The following is a 15,369-nucleotide window of genomic DNA, read 5'->3' on the forward strand; positions in this document are numbered from 1 at the left end:
AAACGAGCTACTCGTGTTTTGAATATTTCAAACTGGATCGTTTGCCGCTAGAAGAAGTAACATAAAGGGGCGGGTGCGATTCATTGCGAGCTCCAGTCCTGTGCAACACCTCAGCTAATCTGACGTTACAGTCTGGTGAGAAATACTGTCACTGAGCCTGCCAGGTGAAGAGCACATTTTGACGGAACACTAGCGGTGAAATAATTATTTAGGCCATTTTTATAGCTATATGTGTCTTTCCTAACACCGAGGTGTCACGCGGATGATATTGCGCTGTCATTATTTGACTTTCATTTTTTTGATATCTGTATTTATTCTATTGACTGTCAGATAACGTTAGCTTGTTAGCAAGATAGCTAGTTAAACAACAATGTCGGATAACCAGAGCTGGAATTCTTCGGGTTCCGATGAAGATGTGGAGACGTCGGAATCGGGAGTCGGGCAGCCAGTTGTTGGTATCGCCGAGCTTGGTGGAATCATCAGCAAGGTAACTTTAACGTCTAAGCTGGTTTTAGGCTCACTCCCACTCTTCATAAGATACAAAAATTAAACAGGTTGATAATTTGAGGGTACTTCGCCAGTACGGATGTGGGCTAGTTCAACGAAGCAGTGTTGGTTTCCCCCGCAGCTCAGAGCCAACTGTGGGCGAATGTAACCGCTGAAAGGTGTTACATGAAAGGTTTTCAATAGCTAACTAAGCTTTATAGAATCAGTTATTGCCTGATTGATCTAATTGAAAGCTGTGTGGGGTTGTCATTCTAAAGAGATTGTATGCCTGACCCAAGCATGTTGAGAGCATAAAAATGTAATTAATAAAACGCGTTTGTAATCTCGAATCCTGACATTTTGACTGATAAACTTATGGGTACACTTGCAATGGCTGCCTGGTATTTCCATGGTAATGTAGAATGTTCATTCAAATTATGCTAACTAATGTGGCTCATGCAATGGATTGTATACTGAACCAAAATATAAACGCGGCATGTAAAGTGTTGGTCCCATGTTTCATGAGTTGAAATAAAAGATCCCAGAAATGTTCCATATGCACAAAAGCTTATTTCAATGAAATGTTTTGCACAAATTTGTTTATATTCCTGTTAGTGAGCATTTCTCCGTTGCCAAGATAATCCATTCACCTGACAGGTGTGGTATGGTAATAAGCTGATTTAATGGCATGATCAATACACAGGTGCACCTTGTGCTGGGGGACAATAAAAGGCCACTCTAAAATGTACAGTTTTGTCACACAACACAATGCCACAAGATGTCTCATGTTTTCAGGGAGTGTACAATTGGTATGCTGACTGCAGGAATGTCCACCAGATCTGTTGCCAGATAATTGAATGTTAATTTCTCAACCATAAGCTGCCTCCAACGTCATTTTAGAGAATTTGGCAGTATGTCCAACCGGCCTCACAACCACGGACCATGTATAACAACGCCAGCCCAAGACCTCCACATCCGGCTTCTTCACCTGCGGGATGGTCTGGGACCAGCCACCCAGACAGCTAATATAACTGTGGGTTTGCACAAACAAAGAATTACTGCACAAACTGTCAGACACAGTCTCAGGGAAGTTCATCTGGTTCTCGTCGTCCTCACCAGGGTCTTGACCTGACTGCAGTTCGGCGTCGTAACCGACTTCAGAGGGTAAATGCTCACCTTCGTTGGCCGCTGGAGAAGTGTGCTCTTCACCAATGAATCCCAGTTTCAACTGTACCGGGCAGATGGCAGACAGCGTGTATGGCATCGTGTGGGCGAGCGGTTTGCTGATGTCAACATTGTGAACAGAGTGCCCCATGCTGGGGTTATGGTATGGGCAGGCATAAGCTACGGACAAGGAAAACAATTGCATTTTATCGATGGCAATTTGAATGCACAGAGATACTGTGACGAGATTCTGAGGCCCATTGTTGTGCCATTAATCCGCTGCCATCACCTCATGTTTCAGCGTGATAATGCACAGCCCATGTCGCAAGGATCTGTACACAATTCCTGGAAGCTGAAAATTGCCACGGTTCTTCCATGGCCCGCATACTCACCAGACATGTCACCCATGGAGCATGTTTGGGATGCTCTGGATTGACATGTACGACAGCGTGTTCCAGTTCCCGCTAATATCCAGTATCCATTGAAGAGGAGAGGGACAACATTCCACAATCAACAGTCTGATCAACTCTATGCGAAGGAGATGTGTTCTGCAGCATGAGGCAAATGGTGGTCACACTAGATACTGACTGGTTTTCTGATCGACACCCCTAACCTTTTTTTAAAGGTGTATATATGACCAACAGATGCATATCTGTATTCCCAGTCGTCTGAAATCCATAGATTAGGGCGTAATGAATTTATTTCAATTGACTGATTTCCTTATGAACTGTAAAATCTTTGAAATTGTATTTTTATATTTTTGTATAGTGCATTTTGTGTAGTTTGAGTTGCTTCAACAAATTACAGCTCAGAATGATGGGTGCACTTTCTGCTTTTACTTCCTGCTTTGCTCCTATGGGCTAGTTGAAAGATGACAATGGGATTCTAATATACCATAACTCTGCAAAACTGGTAACAGCGTTGCTAGTTAGCAACGTTGCTAGTAGTTATCAATAAAGGTCCAATAAATGTATTTATTTTCTAACGCTGCTGCATGGAATTATTACGTTGTCTTAACCTGTATATTTTAGACCTAGCCTAGTATCGGTGCACATAACAATGGCTGTCAGTCTTCCCATTATGCCATCATTGACTTGAATGGGGATGCCCGTTCTATTCATTCTATTTCTATGGCTTGGGAGATTATCGCACGTCGTCATGCTAAACTCACCTGCGCGGTCATAGTGAGCACCTTACACATGATACATGAGTTTTAGAGGATGAACGTTACATTCCTTATATTCTCTTGTTTTTATACAGCCGTGTGTGTGTGTGTGTGTGTGTGTGAGAGAAAGAGATTGTGCGTGAGTGCTTGCCACAGATTGTTACCTCAGATTGTTGCCACAGTAGAAGATTGCATTGAAACATTTTGTCAAGAATTGGATATGAATGTGAATGTTATAGACTTAGCCAGTGAGCTCAAAGCACAGTAAGTTTACGGTTTGTGTGTCACACTGGCTATCCTAATCACGACTCTCCCTTCCTAGTGTTTCATCACCTACCCGTTGTGTGACTTGAAATGGTTGTTTTCATCCAATTCAAATGTCTCATTTAGTGTTTTTTCTTCTTCAGATTGCTTGAATTGTCAGTGTTACTGTTGTAGCCAACTAATGTGTCCCAGACTATCGTGCGCATCCTCATTATCACTTTGTAAATCCCTCCCTCATAGTGAGGTAAATTCCTCCCTCATAGTGTGGTAAATTCCTCCCTCATAGTGAGGTAACTTTTTTATTTTTTATTTTACGTTCTCCTCTCCCTTCAGTGGACTAACTACATCCATGGCTGGCAGGATCGCTGGGTGGTCCTGAAGAACAACACTCTGAGCTACTACAAGTCTCAGGACGAGAGAGAGTTCGGCTGCAGAGGGTCCCTGTGTCTCAGCAAGGCTGTAATCACTGTGAGTATGCTACCCTGTTCTATATCCCAAACTGAGGCGGGCCCCCTAGCAGGGTTCTACGCTGACCTTTTAAAAAAACTGTCCGATGACAGAGACAGTTTGACTGTAGAGGTTCCCTCTGCCTCAACAAGGCTTTTGTCCCTGAGTACATATAATAGGTAATACTGTACCACGTTACTATTCATGGTTTCTGATATACACTGTTACGAAGAGAGCAATAGGGAACAGCTGTAGAGGGTCCCTGTATGTCAGCAAGGCTGTCCTCCTTGTGAGTAGATGTCCGAGCTCAAACCTCGTTTTATGGCATAACAACATTCTGAGGAATGGTCTGGCTTTGGGACATTGGCCAACAGATCTGGACCTGGCTAGCACAAAATGGCAATGTTCCAAGGTGTAGGGATGGAGCAAGCCGAGCAAAGATTAGGGGCACAGTGGTATCTCCTGACTCAAGCTGCCTGCCAAGTCAACACACACACAGCAGGGCACAGTGCGGCGTGTGGAAGTGTGTTTGGGTCAGAGAATGACCTGACATGCAAGATCACAATTCAGCACATACTTCTGAGCTCTTGTTGATTTCTGACTCCAGTTGAATTAGTGGGTATGTGAATGATCTGGAAGTGGTATTTTATGGACAGTGTAACAAGCTAGTGAGGGATCAGCTATGGACAACGGCATACATTTGACATGGAATCTGAGATGTGCCTTGGATCCAAAATGTGCCCTCCTAATCAACTGAGAGAAACTAGCTACCAAAAGCATCTTATGGCTCAAGTTCATCGTTAGAATCATATGGTTCTAAAGATTAACTTCAACTTAAGATGCCCTTGGGGAACCGGGCGCAGAGCTATAGCTGAGTGTATGACTGAACAGAAGAAACTGTTTTCATTTAAAAACAAAAACAACACAAAACTCCTGATTGCGACTTAGTGCTGGAGGGTAAGTAGCTTGTCAGGTGACTGCTGGTTTCAACACAACACTCTGATCTGGGATAAACTTAAGCCCTACTCAGACCTACTCAGATCCTTTCACAATGCATCCTTCCTTCCTTGAAGTAATCACTGATCTAAGGCCTAGATTCAATCAGATCGAGCGTTAACCGGATATAGCCGACACGAGCATAGCTGATGTTTTGGTAGTGTCGGAGGTTTAACTGCGTTGGAGCTGTCAAATTGATGAGCAGCTGCTCTTGTGATTGTCACGAAGCTACACCCGTCCCACTTGCCTCAGAAGTTAAGAACGAGAAAGTGACGACTATAGGCCTATAGAAATAATGATGCGAAGATTGAAAATCGTTCAACGAAATAATGAGGATTTTCTATCAGTCTAATTGAGGTGTAGATTACATCTCACATTCCAGTGTTCGGACTTGTAAACGAGGGGAAATGGGATTTCTCTTAATGCAACCCAGTGCAGCCAATGGCAATGTCCACTTTAGGTATAACACCGGGAGCCACTTGTGGATTTGACAGCTCTAACGCAGTTCCACCTCCGACACCAGCAAAACAACCACTCTGCGGGTGTCGTCTAGCGTAGATCTAACACTATTTGATCAAGGCAAGGGGGAAAGCTATCATAGCTTTTACCAATCCGGTCATGTCATCCACTGACCATAGCAGGATGATGACACGAATGAGAAAAAAGGATGGGTTCAAGGGTCAGGTTGTCATGGTAACTGATGAACGTTGAAGACTGATTCCTCAGGGCTTTGAACCCTGTGAACCGTCACTGTCCTGTAACTGGCAGCTCAGTGGTTTGCCAAGCACATTATCATATCCCACCACCGTGTGTACACACACACACACACACACACACACAGCAGGATGAATGAGTGACTGTTCCCGGGCTGGTCAGAGTGGTCAATCCATTCAGTCGGTATTTATTCAGCTTCATCCATTCTCTACCACTGTAAATATTAACTTCCACTGTGTGTGTCATTTAGTATATGTTCCAGACCTGGGGAGCAAACTTTCCATAACGGAAGCTTCCATTTGATCATGAGAAATCAACAATGGAAACAAACAAAACAAAATATGCCCCCTGGCTCAGACACAATATGATTAGAATGTAAAATGTGTGTGTGTGAGAGAGACACTCGCCAGTAGGGCTGTCCCCGACAAAAAATGTTTAACCTTATTTTTCCCATATAGAATAAAATCAACTACATATGTATGCACTGAGCTTGTCTGATGCTTTAAGCATACTGAGATATTAAATAACTAAGATGCACAAATGACTCAAGAAAGAGCCCGATAGTCACACTGTTAAAAAGAAAATGACAGCGTGGTTGTGGTTGGCGCACGTTGTCTCGCTCTCCTCCTTACTGCATCAAAAAAGCACCACAGCAAGTGTTTGTGCTGGAGCTCAATATTTCAGTCATTTAGTTTCTTACTTGTTTCTGACAAAATCCGTCATTTGTTTAGGAAAACCATTCCCTCAACCCTTGCTCTCTTCACGTGATATGTATGCATCGCATGCATGTGACCAATAGGGCCTTGACGTATAGCCTATCATAATCACATCAATAAATTGGTTATAACCAAACTCCGAACACAGTAACAAGTGACAGCAAAATGGATGTAGAAGACGTGAAAGAAACTCAAAGCGGGCGATGTTTACTGGTTGCTCAGGAGGGAAAGGGGACGTCAGATGTGTGAGACATTTTACTTAGTTGTGGTACTACTGGGGATCAAGAAAAAGGAGGGTATAGGAGCAAGCGTTGCGTGAGTATTGTGTGCCAAACAGTTGCTGTTAGATTACAATATATATATTTTTTAATTCTGACCATTTGTAACAGTGTAAACTGCACTAAATAAATAAGTGTAGGAGAGAGTCTGTTCTAACGAAACTAAAAATGATAACGCCTTTATTACAGCAGACTAAAAACGGTTGCATTGCATTCCTGAATTTCTGTTTATTAATTGTTTAGGCTAATTATTCAAAGCTCTCTTTGTTATTTAATTTTGAAACTAAAATGCCTGATTGCATTTCGAAGCATGAAGGTCTTGTATGCTGTGTGACGGCATGAACGAATGATTGATTGATACAGTAGCCTATATATTGAAATATAGGCCTAAGTAAGTTACGGTATTAAGACTAAACAGGCCTACAGCTCGATGGTGGTTATACAAGGATACTATACCAAGCCTACTAATGATAACGACATCACTGATGATTATAATGAATATCATTATAATAATTGTAATAATAGCAATAAGGAGGTCAAGAAAAAGGAGGGTATAGGAGCGAGAGCTGTGTGCATATTATGTGACAAACAGGTGCTGTTAGATTAAAACAATTTTTCTTTATGTAATACTGAAATATCACATTTACATAAGTATTCAGACTAATGCACCGATATGACATTTTTGGCCGATATCCGATATTTTCCTTGACAAAAATAAACGGTACCGATATAAAAAAAGAATTGCAGCCTTTTAAGCATTCTAGTACAGTTAAATAGTTAACACATGGATGCAGCGGTCTAAGGCACTGCATCTCAGTGCTAGAGGCGTCACTACAGACACCTTGGTTCGAATCCAGGCTGTATCACAACTGGCCGTGATTGGGAGTCCCATAGGGCGGCGCACAATTGGCCCAGCGTCGTCCGGGTTTGACCGGTGTAGGCCGTCATTGTAAATAAAAATTTGTTCATAACTGACTTGCCTTGTTAAATAAATACAAATTAAACGCAGGAGAAATCAATTTAGTTATAAAATGATATTAGATAATTTCAGTGTCACATCTTACATGCTGACCAGACCACTCGCTCGTGTGTGTCATCGCGAGCATGTGGGTTTTGTCCACCCACACCAAACCCAACTGATCAGGACATGCAGGTTGAAATATCAAAACAAACTCCGAACCAACTATATTAATTTGGGGACAGATTGAAAAGCATTAAACAGTTATGGTAATTTATCCAACTAGCTTGCTGTTGCTAGCTAATTTGTCCTGGGATATAAAAGGTCCTCTTCTCTGACAATTAATCCACAGATAAAACGGTAAACCAAGTTTGTTTTCTAGTAATCTTTCCTCCAGGCTTCTTCTTTTTTGGACTTTATATGGGGGTTGACAACCAACTTTAAGATGCATTACCACCACCAACTGGACTGGAGTGTGGACCTCAGTTCATCTTTCAATCACCCACGTGGGTGTATCCTCCTAAAAACCTATGGGAGAAGCGGGACTTGCAGAGCCTCGAGCATCACAAATAGAACCAAGTTCTATTTTACCGCCTGGCTACGCAGATGCTCGCGAGCATTGTGGGTGCAATGAAAAAAAACTGTGCACCGTGGGGAGAAAAATAATAATAATAATTGCGACTGCTCGACTAAAGAAATCTCGGTCGACCATAACGTTTTTAACCAGTCGACTAAATGGGCTGAGCCCTACTCGCCAGCTAGGCAGTGGAGGACGATTGGCAGTCAGGACAATTGGGTTCCCAGTTATTGTGACCTGGATCGAATACGATCTACTGCTCTCAGCTCTATTCAATTGAACTGATTCCATTTAGTCTGGAATACACCGGGTTTTTCTCGCTCGGGCCTCCCTGTATGCATGTCCCTTTCTATATACGTCTCTCCTTTATGTGTATATAATATCAGCCCTTGCTACTCTGCATGTGGCTCTGGCGTACTCCCCTTGCCTTGAAATCACTGAGTGACTCCCAAAGAAGGTCCACACTCTCCTGTTACACAGTGTGTCTGTGTCTCTGTCACGCTCACTGAAGTGGAAGATGTCTGCTGGTTCGGCAGGCAAAATATATATATAAACACACACACACACATTGTCATTCTCCAGTGCTCAGTGATTGTCACCAGTCAGGTTAGGACATGCAGAAATGTGGCTTTACTTCCCTGTCAGTGTTAATAGACGTGTTATCATGTCACAGAAAGACACTGAGGTAGATGTGTGTGTGTGTGAGAGAGAGAGGTCACAGGGTTCCGCTTCAGATGACATCGCATCGTGCAGTGTGTGTCCGTTCCCTGAGGGAAGCAGAGAAAACAAAGAAGAAACGACCCAGGGAAAGAGGGAGAAAATCATAGAGGGGGCTGACAATGGGTCTGTCTGCTTTCTCCGCTGCTGCTCTGCACCGATTCAATGAGCCGTGTAAGCCTAGCTTTTTTTATCCCCTCTCTCCGGTGTGTGTGTGTGTGGTAAATCAGAGATTTGAGCCAGTATATCGGTTGAGTGGTCAAGCAGCACAGATCCTTGTGGATCTGCAGCATGGGCAGTTGTCTAATTCTCGCTCTCGTCATTTTTTTTCTCTCTCATTCTTTTCACTCCCATTTTCTCTCTCTCTCTCCTATATTCCTCTCATTCAGTGGGGATTTAGACGTTCAGTTGAATGCTATTAAAACGTGACTGCTCATTGTCAGGCCACTGCTTAAGGTGTCTGCATGTATCATGATATTTCTTCTTGAGGCAAGCTGAAGTCGGTAGCCGAACCCTATGCCCATTCGTCTGTGATTGGTCAACAGTAAGAATTCTTCAGTAAAGTCTTTGTCGTTCATTTTCGTGCACATTTTACACCAAACGTCTTGTAAAATTGTCCAACTAAGATCTCGGCAAAACAACGTCAAAACTCAAGAAATCTGAAATTTGTCATTGACTATTTTGAGGAAGTTTGTACTGGCTACGGCGTCTCACAATAGACAAAACGTACTATTGCCTCTTTTTTTTCAGGTTTTTGAAGCGAATGTCTTTTAAGGGAGTATGCAAGCACTTTTGCTTGCATAGCCGAACTGAAGCATGCTGACTCCTTTAGCCAGTGCATACAAACGACTGAACAGGGCCAGTGTTTGTGTTGGTCAACCAGTTTCTGTTAGAACTGAAACCGGAGTTGCTCAAGCCCACTTTAGCCTGCTGTCTTGGCGCACACACACACACACATTCCGTCCGTTCGACATTGAGGATGAATTTGAAGGAAAGCATCTTTTCTATTGTCACTCTCGCTTTTCATAGCCTTACTAGAAAAGCAAACGTGAAAATAGTATCCATGTAAATATTACAGCCATTCAACTAACATTGCATAATAATACCGTAATATGCAGCTACTGGCTGGATGTTCTGCGACTTTGGCCTATTTTATTTTTCATTTGAGTGGTCCAGGAATTAATAGGGTCCATTTGTTTTTTCTCAGGACAATGGGGAATACAATTTGTTTGTGTTTTAGGAGTTAGTTTACCCTGCTTAAGATAACAACAAAAGGACACTTGAGGTAGCCTTGCTTGAAGGAGCGTTGGGCCAGTAACCGAAAGGTTGCTGGATCGAATCCCCGAGCTGACAAGGTAAAAATGTAATTCTGCCCCTGAGCAAGGCAGTTAACCCACTGTTCCCCGGGCGCCGAAGACAAGGTTGTCGATTTTAAAGGCAGCCCCCCGCACCTCTCTGATTTAGAGGGGTTGGGTTAAATGCGGAAGACACATTTCAGTTGAGGGAATTCACTTATCCAACTGACTAGGTATCCCCCCTTTCCCTTTAAGGATCAATTCCTCAGTTCAAAAGGCTGGAGAGTAGCCTAGAGCCCTAAAGTAGTAGACCTGGCCTTTAGCCTCGCCACTCAGAAAGCCACTAGCATCCATTATTAGCTCCAGATTTAGCTTCAGCTCTCCTCTCTGCTCCCCTCAGGGGCTTGGAGACAGACCACACAACGGGGAGGGTCTGTTGATTGGTTCAATCTCTCTCTCTGGTTCTTTCTCTCTCGTTCCCTCGTTCGTTCTCCTTCTCTCTCGTTCTTTCTCTCTCTCGTATGTTCTTTGGTTCTCTTCCTCTCACGTTATTTCTTTCCTTCTCTCCCTCTTTCGCTATCTTCTCGTTCTTTCTATCGTGCTCATGTTCTTTCCTTCTCTTCTTTCTTTCATTATTTTTTCGGACATCATTTTTCTATCATGTACTTTCTTTCCTTTCTTGTTCTTTTTTCTCTCGTTCTCGCATGTTCTTTCTTTTTCTTTCTCTCTTGTTCTGCTTCGCACTCTACCTTTTTTTCCCTTCCCCCTCTCTCTATACATCCATCTCCCCCTTCTGACTCTCTGCATATTTGATCAAACCAAGGCCATTGGCAGTGATACTCTGAGGAAGGATGGCAAAGCAGAGGTCAAGAGAATTGAGAAATGTCAATGTGTGCAAATTCAGAAGTCATCTCTCTGCCCACCTCAAACCCTTCAGCCTATTTATGTTGCTATTGCAGAAGGAAGCTCTTTGATGGGTTTAATCTGTCCAATGAATGGCTGAATCTGTGGTTTATTCAGTGATATTGTAGTTTGAGGGTGATGGGGAGGAATAGAAGGGGCAATCAGTGTTGATTTTCAATGGTTTACTAAGAGATTGGAGGGTAGGATGGAAGAAAAGAGTGCGAGACAGAGAGCCGGAACAAAAGACAGGCTATAGGGGGAGGTGTTGAAAGTGTTAGAAAGTGTTAGTTGAAACAGGAAATTGGTCTCTTCCTCTGGTCTAGTTCGCATGACATCCTGTTGCCTGATATCACAGGAGACGAGTCGTCGTCTTTGGCCCGCTGTCCTATCCTGCTCTCTCCCGTCCTGTCCTATCCTGCTCTCTCCCGTCCTGCCCTGTCCTGCTCTCTCCTGTCCTGCCCTATCCTGCTTCTCTCCGCTCGTCGTTCCCTGCTCTCTCCCGTCCTGTCCCTGTCCTGCTCTGCTCTCCGTCCCTGTCCTGTCCTGCTCTCTTCCCGTCCTGTCCTATCCTCTCTCTCCCGGTCCTTGTCCTGCCTCTCTCCCGTCCTGTCCTGTCTCTGCTCTCTCCCGTCCTGTCCCTATCCTGCTCTCTCCCGTCCTGTCCTATCCTGCTCTCTCCCGTCCTGTCCTGTCCTGCTCTCTCCCGTCCTGTCCTATCCTGCTCCCTCTCATTCAACTAGATCAGTCTCTTCCATTATAGTCTCCTTTCCCCAGTGACCCCAACCATCTACCCTTTTAGGATTAGAGTTTTTGTACCAGAACACAGATTTATGCTCAGTGTTGTTGTATACGCCGCAGTAATACTGTCTGTGAAATGCTGGAAGTCTTGTTTATATATGTAGATATGTGGTGGGCTACAATTGTTTAGATTGGTTTCTCTTAGGGATGTTAACGGTTTACTGTTAATCAGTTAGACGCCAAAAAGACATTGCTTATTGGTCTATAGGATCATTTGCATAATTGAGTGGAATTGATGCGTTTTGTTAGTTTATCATGTAAATTCTTTATCACACGCGCACAGCATATGTTACAGAACCTAGTAGTCCGTGAGCTGAATAAGATCACCTGTCGGACAGTGCAGCTCTCAAACAGCTGGATGCTGCTGGAGTGAAAAGTGTTCTTATTCGAAGCCCAGTCATTGTGCAACAATTCTAAATGCAATCGCATGTTAAAAACAGGTTGGGCCGGCCGCTTCAAAAGCACAATGGGGAGTTTGTCTTGGGAAAGAGAGGCGTGAAAGAGGCCTCAGCCTAAAACCTGTCCTTTAGAAGTTTCTGGACTCCTCCCTACATGCTTCAGACAGAACTTTAAAGAGAACATTGGAGGAGAGTGGAACTAAGTATTCACTCGCGTGTGTATGTCCAAAGAGATCCACTCTTTGCCTCTCCAGAGGAATGGGTGTTTCTTTTAACCCTGCTTCCCAGTATACCCTCCCAGTTTACCCACGCCCGGCAGACCATTCCAAGGAGCCCTCTCACCATCGTCTCCCATTCCTAGCACCCTAGAGTAGGCTTGGGCAGAATATCGTCTTCCGGGATATTTGAAAATAGCCACGGGATGTTTTTTTTAATACCGTTGAAACTATTTTGTTGATGTTTTTCAGTACATTTTCATGTTTGTAGCTACTTTTTAAGTAAATACTTGCAGTCAACTTGTGCAATACGTTCGGCGATTGCGTTCTTCATTTCACCTGTCACATTAGTTTACATTATGAAGCTTACCGTAGTTCCCCAGAACAGTTGAGCCAGTCGCATTTGTTTGTAAATAGCACAACTGGAAGAAGCAGGAGCAGATGAGTCCATCTGTGTATTGACAGGGGTCGCGTTTTATATTGAAAGTCAAGTGTTTTTTTGTTGTGTTTTTTTCCAATAGAGTGATCAGGGAAGTACAACTATAGTTTTCCTTCAGAAAATACATTAGTGCAACACATTTGGCTGGCAGCCACACAAGTAAATGAGCTTACAATTGAAAAAGTAGGGTCTTTTTTTTTCTTTTCAAAACGATGCATGGCCATCATATTTCTAATGTTTATCGTAGAAATAATGTAGACCAATATACATTTCCTAATGTTTTGCTTAAAGTTAATCTTGCTTAAGTCAGAGCACTGTCTGCTGATATGCCTGTTCGTGAATTCTCATCCGAGTGGAGAAGTGCAACTGAGGCACAAAATCAGTCCGATGCCGAGCAGAAATTACAAGAAGCATTTTAGTTCTGTGTGTACAAAACGCTGGAGTACAAAACGCTTTACTTATGCTTTTTAAACTTTTTTTTCCTACGAGAAAAAACGAAGAATTCTGCCTTAACGCGACCCCTAAGTTTAACTTGCTAGTTATCTAAGCAAGTATCTGAATTATTAAGGGGACGTGGCATCATAATGTGTTAACTTTCATGTTTGAGAATTCGAAACCCTTTTGGATGAGTTATCGGTACAGCTGCCACTGCTATATTTTTGATTTCCTTACCCTCCTCCCCCGTCTTCTCCGAACAGAGCATGCAGGCTCCCGAGTGGCGCAGCGGTCTAAGGCACTGCATCGCGGTGCTAGAAGCGTCACTACAGACCCTGGTTCGATCCCGGGCTGTATCACAACCTGGCTGTGATCGGGAGTCCCATAGGGCGGCGCACAATTGGCCCAGCGTCATCCTGGTTAGGGTTTGGCCGGTGTAGGCCGTCATTGTAAATAAGAATTTGTTCTTAACTGACTTGCCTAGTTAAATAAAGGTTGCCCTAGCGAGTCCAGACTCCAGAGCTAGTACTCTTCTTCCTTCAGATAAACACAATGTCTCTCGTTCACGTTCACTTGTAAATGTCCAAACTCACCAAAAATAACATTCGGTAGCTCTTATATATATAATAAGAGCTACCGATGCATATATATATATGCATAGTCACTTTAACCATATCTACATGTACATACTACCTCAATCAGCCTGACTAACCAGTGTCTGTATGTAGCCTCGCTACTTTTATAGCCTCGCTACTGTATATAGCCTGTCTTTTTACTGTTGTTTTATTTCTTTACTTACCTCTTGTTCACCTAATACCTTTTTTGCACTATTGGTTAGAGCCTGTAGGTAAGCATTTCACTGTAAGGTCTGTTGTACTCGGCGCACGTGACAAATACACTTTGATTTGATGTATAACTTTATGAGCTGGATTGCCTGTCTTTGCCATTTGTTTATTTTCATTTGCGCTCGTTAGCATATTTAGCTAGCAGCCTCCATGGAAATTCATTATTACTTGTGCCAATTTTGTTAACATTCTGGTAATAGATAGCCAATGGGCTTTTTTGTGTCTTTTGAGGCCCCATGTGTGCTAAACCGGTAATACCATAAATCCCGGGATGAGAGCAAGACGGTATGATGATGTGAAAATCTGGATACCACCCTAGCCTAGAGACCCCTTCTCCTCTCCCCTCAAACACACAGGCTAGTGGTAGATTATTAGTAAAAATAGAGAACAATAAAGGACCAAGACTGCTGCCTTGCAGAATACCACACTTTACATGTTTTACATTAGAGAAGCTTCCATTAAAGAAGACCCTCTGTGTTCTATTGGATAGATGGCTCTCAACCCATGATATGATAGAGGATGTAAGGCCATAACACTTAAGTTTTTCCAATAACAGACTATGGTCAATAATATCAACGGCTAACATTACAGCTCACACAATCTGATCAATTTTTTTCAGCCAATCATCAGTCATTTGTGTCAGTGCAGTACACGTTGAGTGCCCTTCTCTATAAGCATGCTGAAAGTCAAGATAAATTGTTCACAGACGAGGTTTGGCTAATAGTCAATCAGTCACTGAGTGTCAGTTGGTGTGTGACGTGGGGCTAAGGCTACTGAGCAACACGAAGACAGGAGATTGACGTTCTGCAGAAGTTAACTTCAGTAATGGACAGCAACATTGAACGTGTGTTTTGTATGCCATTTACATTATTTCTCACCCACTGAGCATCTGGTCCTGTCCTCTCTCCCGTCCAGGGTTCAGCACAGCTAAATTAGACTCTTCCACTGAGCCCCCATTCTATAGAGCTGATGCTGGCTGGCTGGGCTAGAATGACTCTGCCAACTCACTAAAATAGTCCCGTTCTGCTGTGATGCACACACTCTCTCATTCCATTATATCTGCCAGTGTGAGGTGGGGTGTTGTAAAATAAATTGACCATCTTACGAGGTACTAGTCTGGAGGGGCTTAACATTAGTTCACCCCCAAATAAATGTTTTTTGCCATAGCTCTCCAAGAATGTCTGAGCCTACTGTCAGTCTTTACAATTTATGTGGGATTGAGGCATGAAGATTTCTACTAATGAATGAGTTACAGAACACGATTTATAAAACCACTTTTAATTAGCCTAATGTCTGACGTTCAGACAGGTTTTAGGGGTAAATGAAGGAGCCATCTTATGTTGTAGCTTGGGGATGTGGACATTTACCTTACACTCTATCGCTCGCTGTCCTAAACTGCCCTTGACCAAACCCCACCCCCACACACACACACACCCAGTCCTCTGGCTGTGATTAGCCCTGGTTTGTGATTTAGCGTTTGGCTCCTAGACTCTCACTGCAGATGCGTCCTTCAGAGGGCCTGAAACGGCTCATAAACGCCACAGAGCGAGAGAGGCAGT

The 15,369-nt window shown here is 43.3% G+C and overlaps 1 protein-coding gene across 3 annotated transcripts in view; it reads left to right on the plus strand.

Moving 5' to 3' along the window:
* The first annotated feature begins 268 nt into the window (after window positions 1-268).
* The window catches only part of LOC111963919 (ceramide transfer protein), a 30,765-nt gene continuing 15,664 nt past the window's right edge, over window positions 269-15,369 (plus strand). For 2 of the 3 annotated variants that reach the window (XM_070443554.1, XM_023987501.2), the window contains exons 1-2: window positions 269-487; window positions 3,413-3,547. In XM_070443554.1, the coding sequence (XP_070299655.1) occupies window positions 371-487; window positions 3,413-3,547 (252 nt within the window). In that variant the 5' untranslated portion in view covers window positions 269-370. Of the gene's footprint in view, window positions 488-3,412; window positions 3,548-8,571; window positions 8,657-15,369 lie in introns of those variants that run through there. The other variant, XM_070443555.1, reaches the window with a different exon arrangement.

Source organism: Salvelinus sp. IW2-2015, linkage group LG5, assembly GCF_002910315.2.
Source record: "Salvelinus sp. IW2-2015 linkage group LG5, ASM291031v2, whole genome shotgun sequence".
NCBI classification, from domain to species: Eukaryota; Metazoa; Chordata; class Actinopteri; order Salmoniformes; family Salmonidae; genus Salvelinus; species Salvelinus sp. IW2-2015.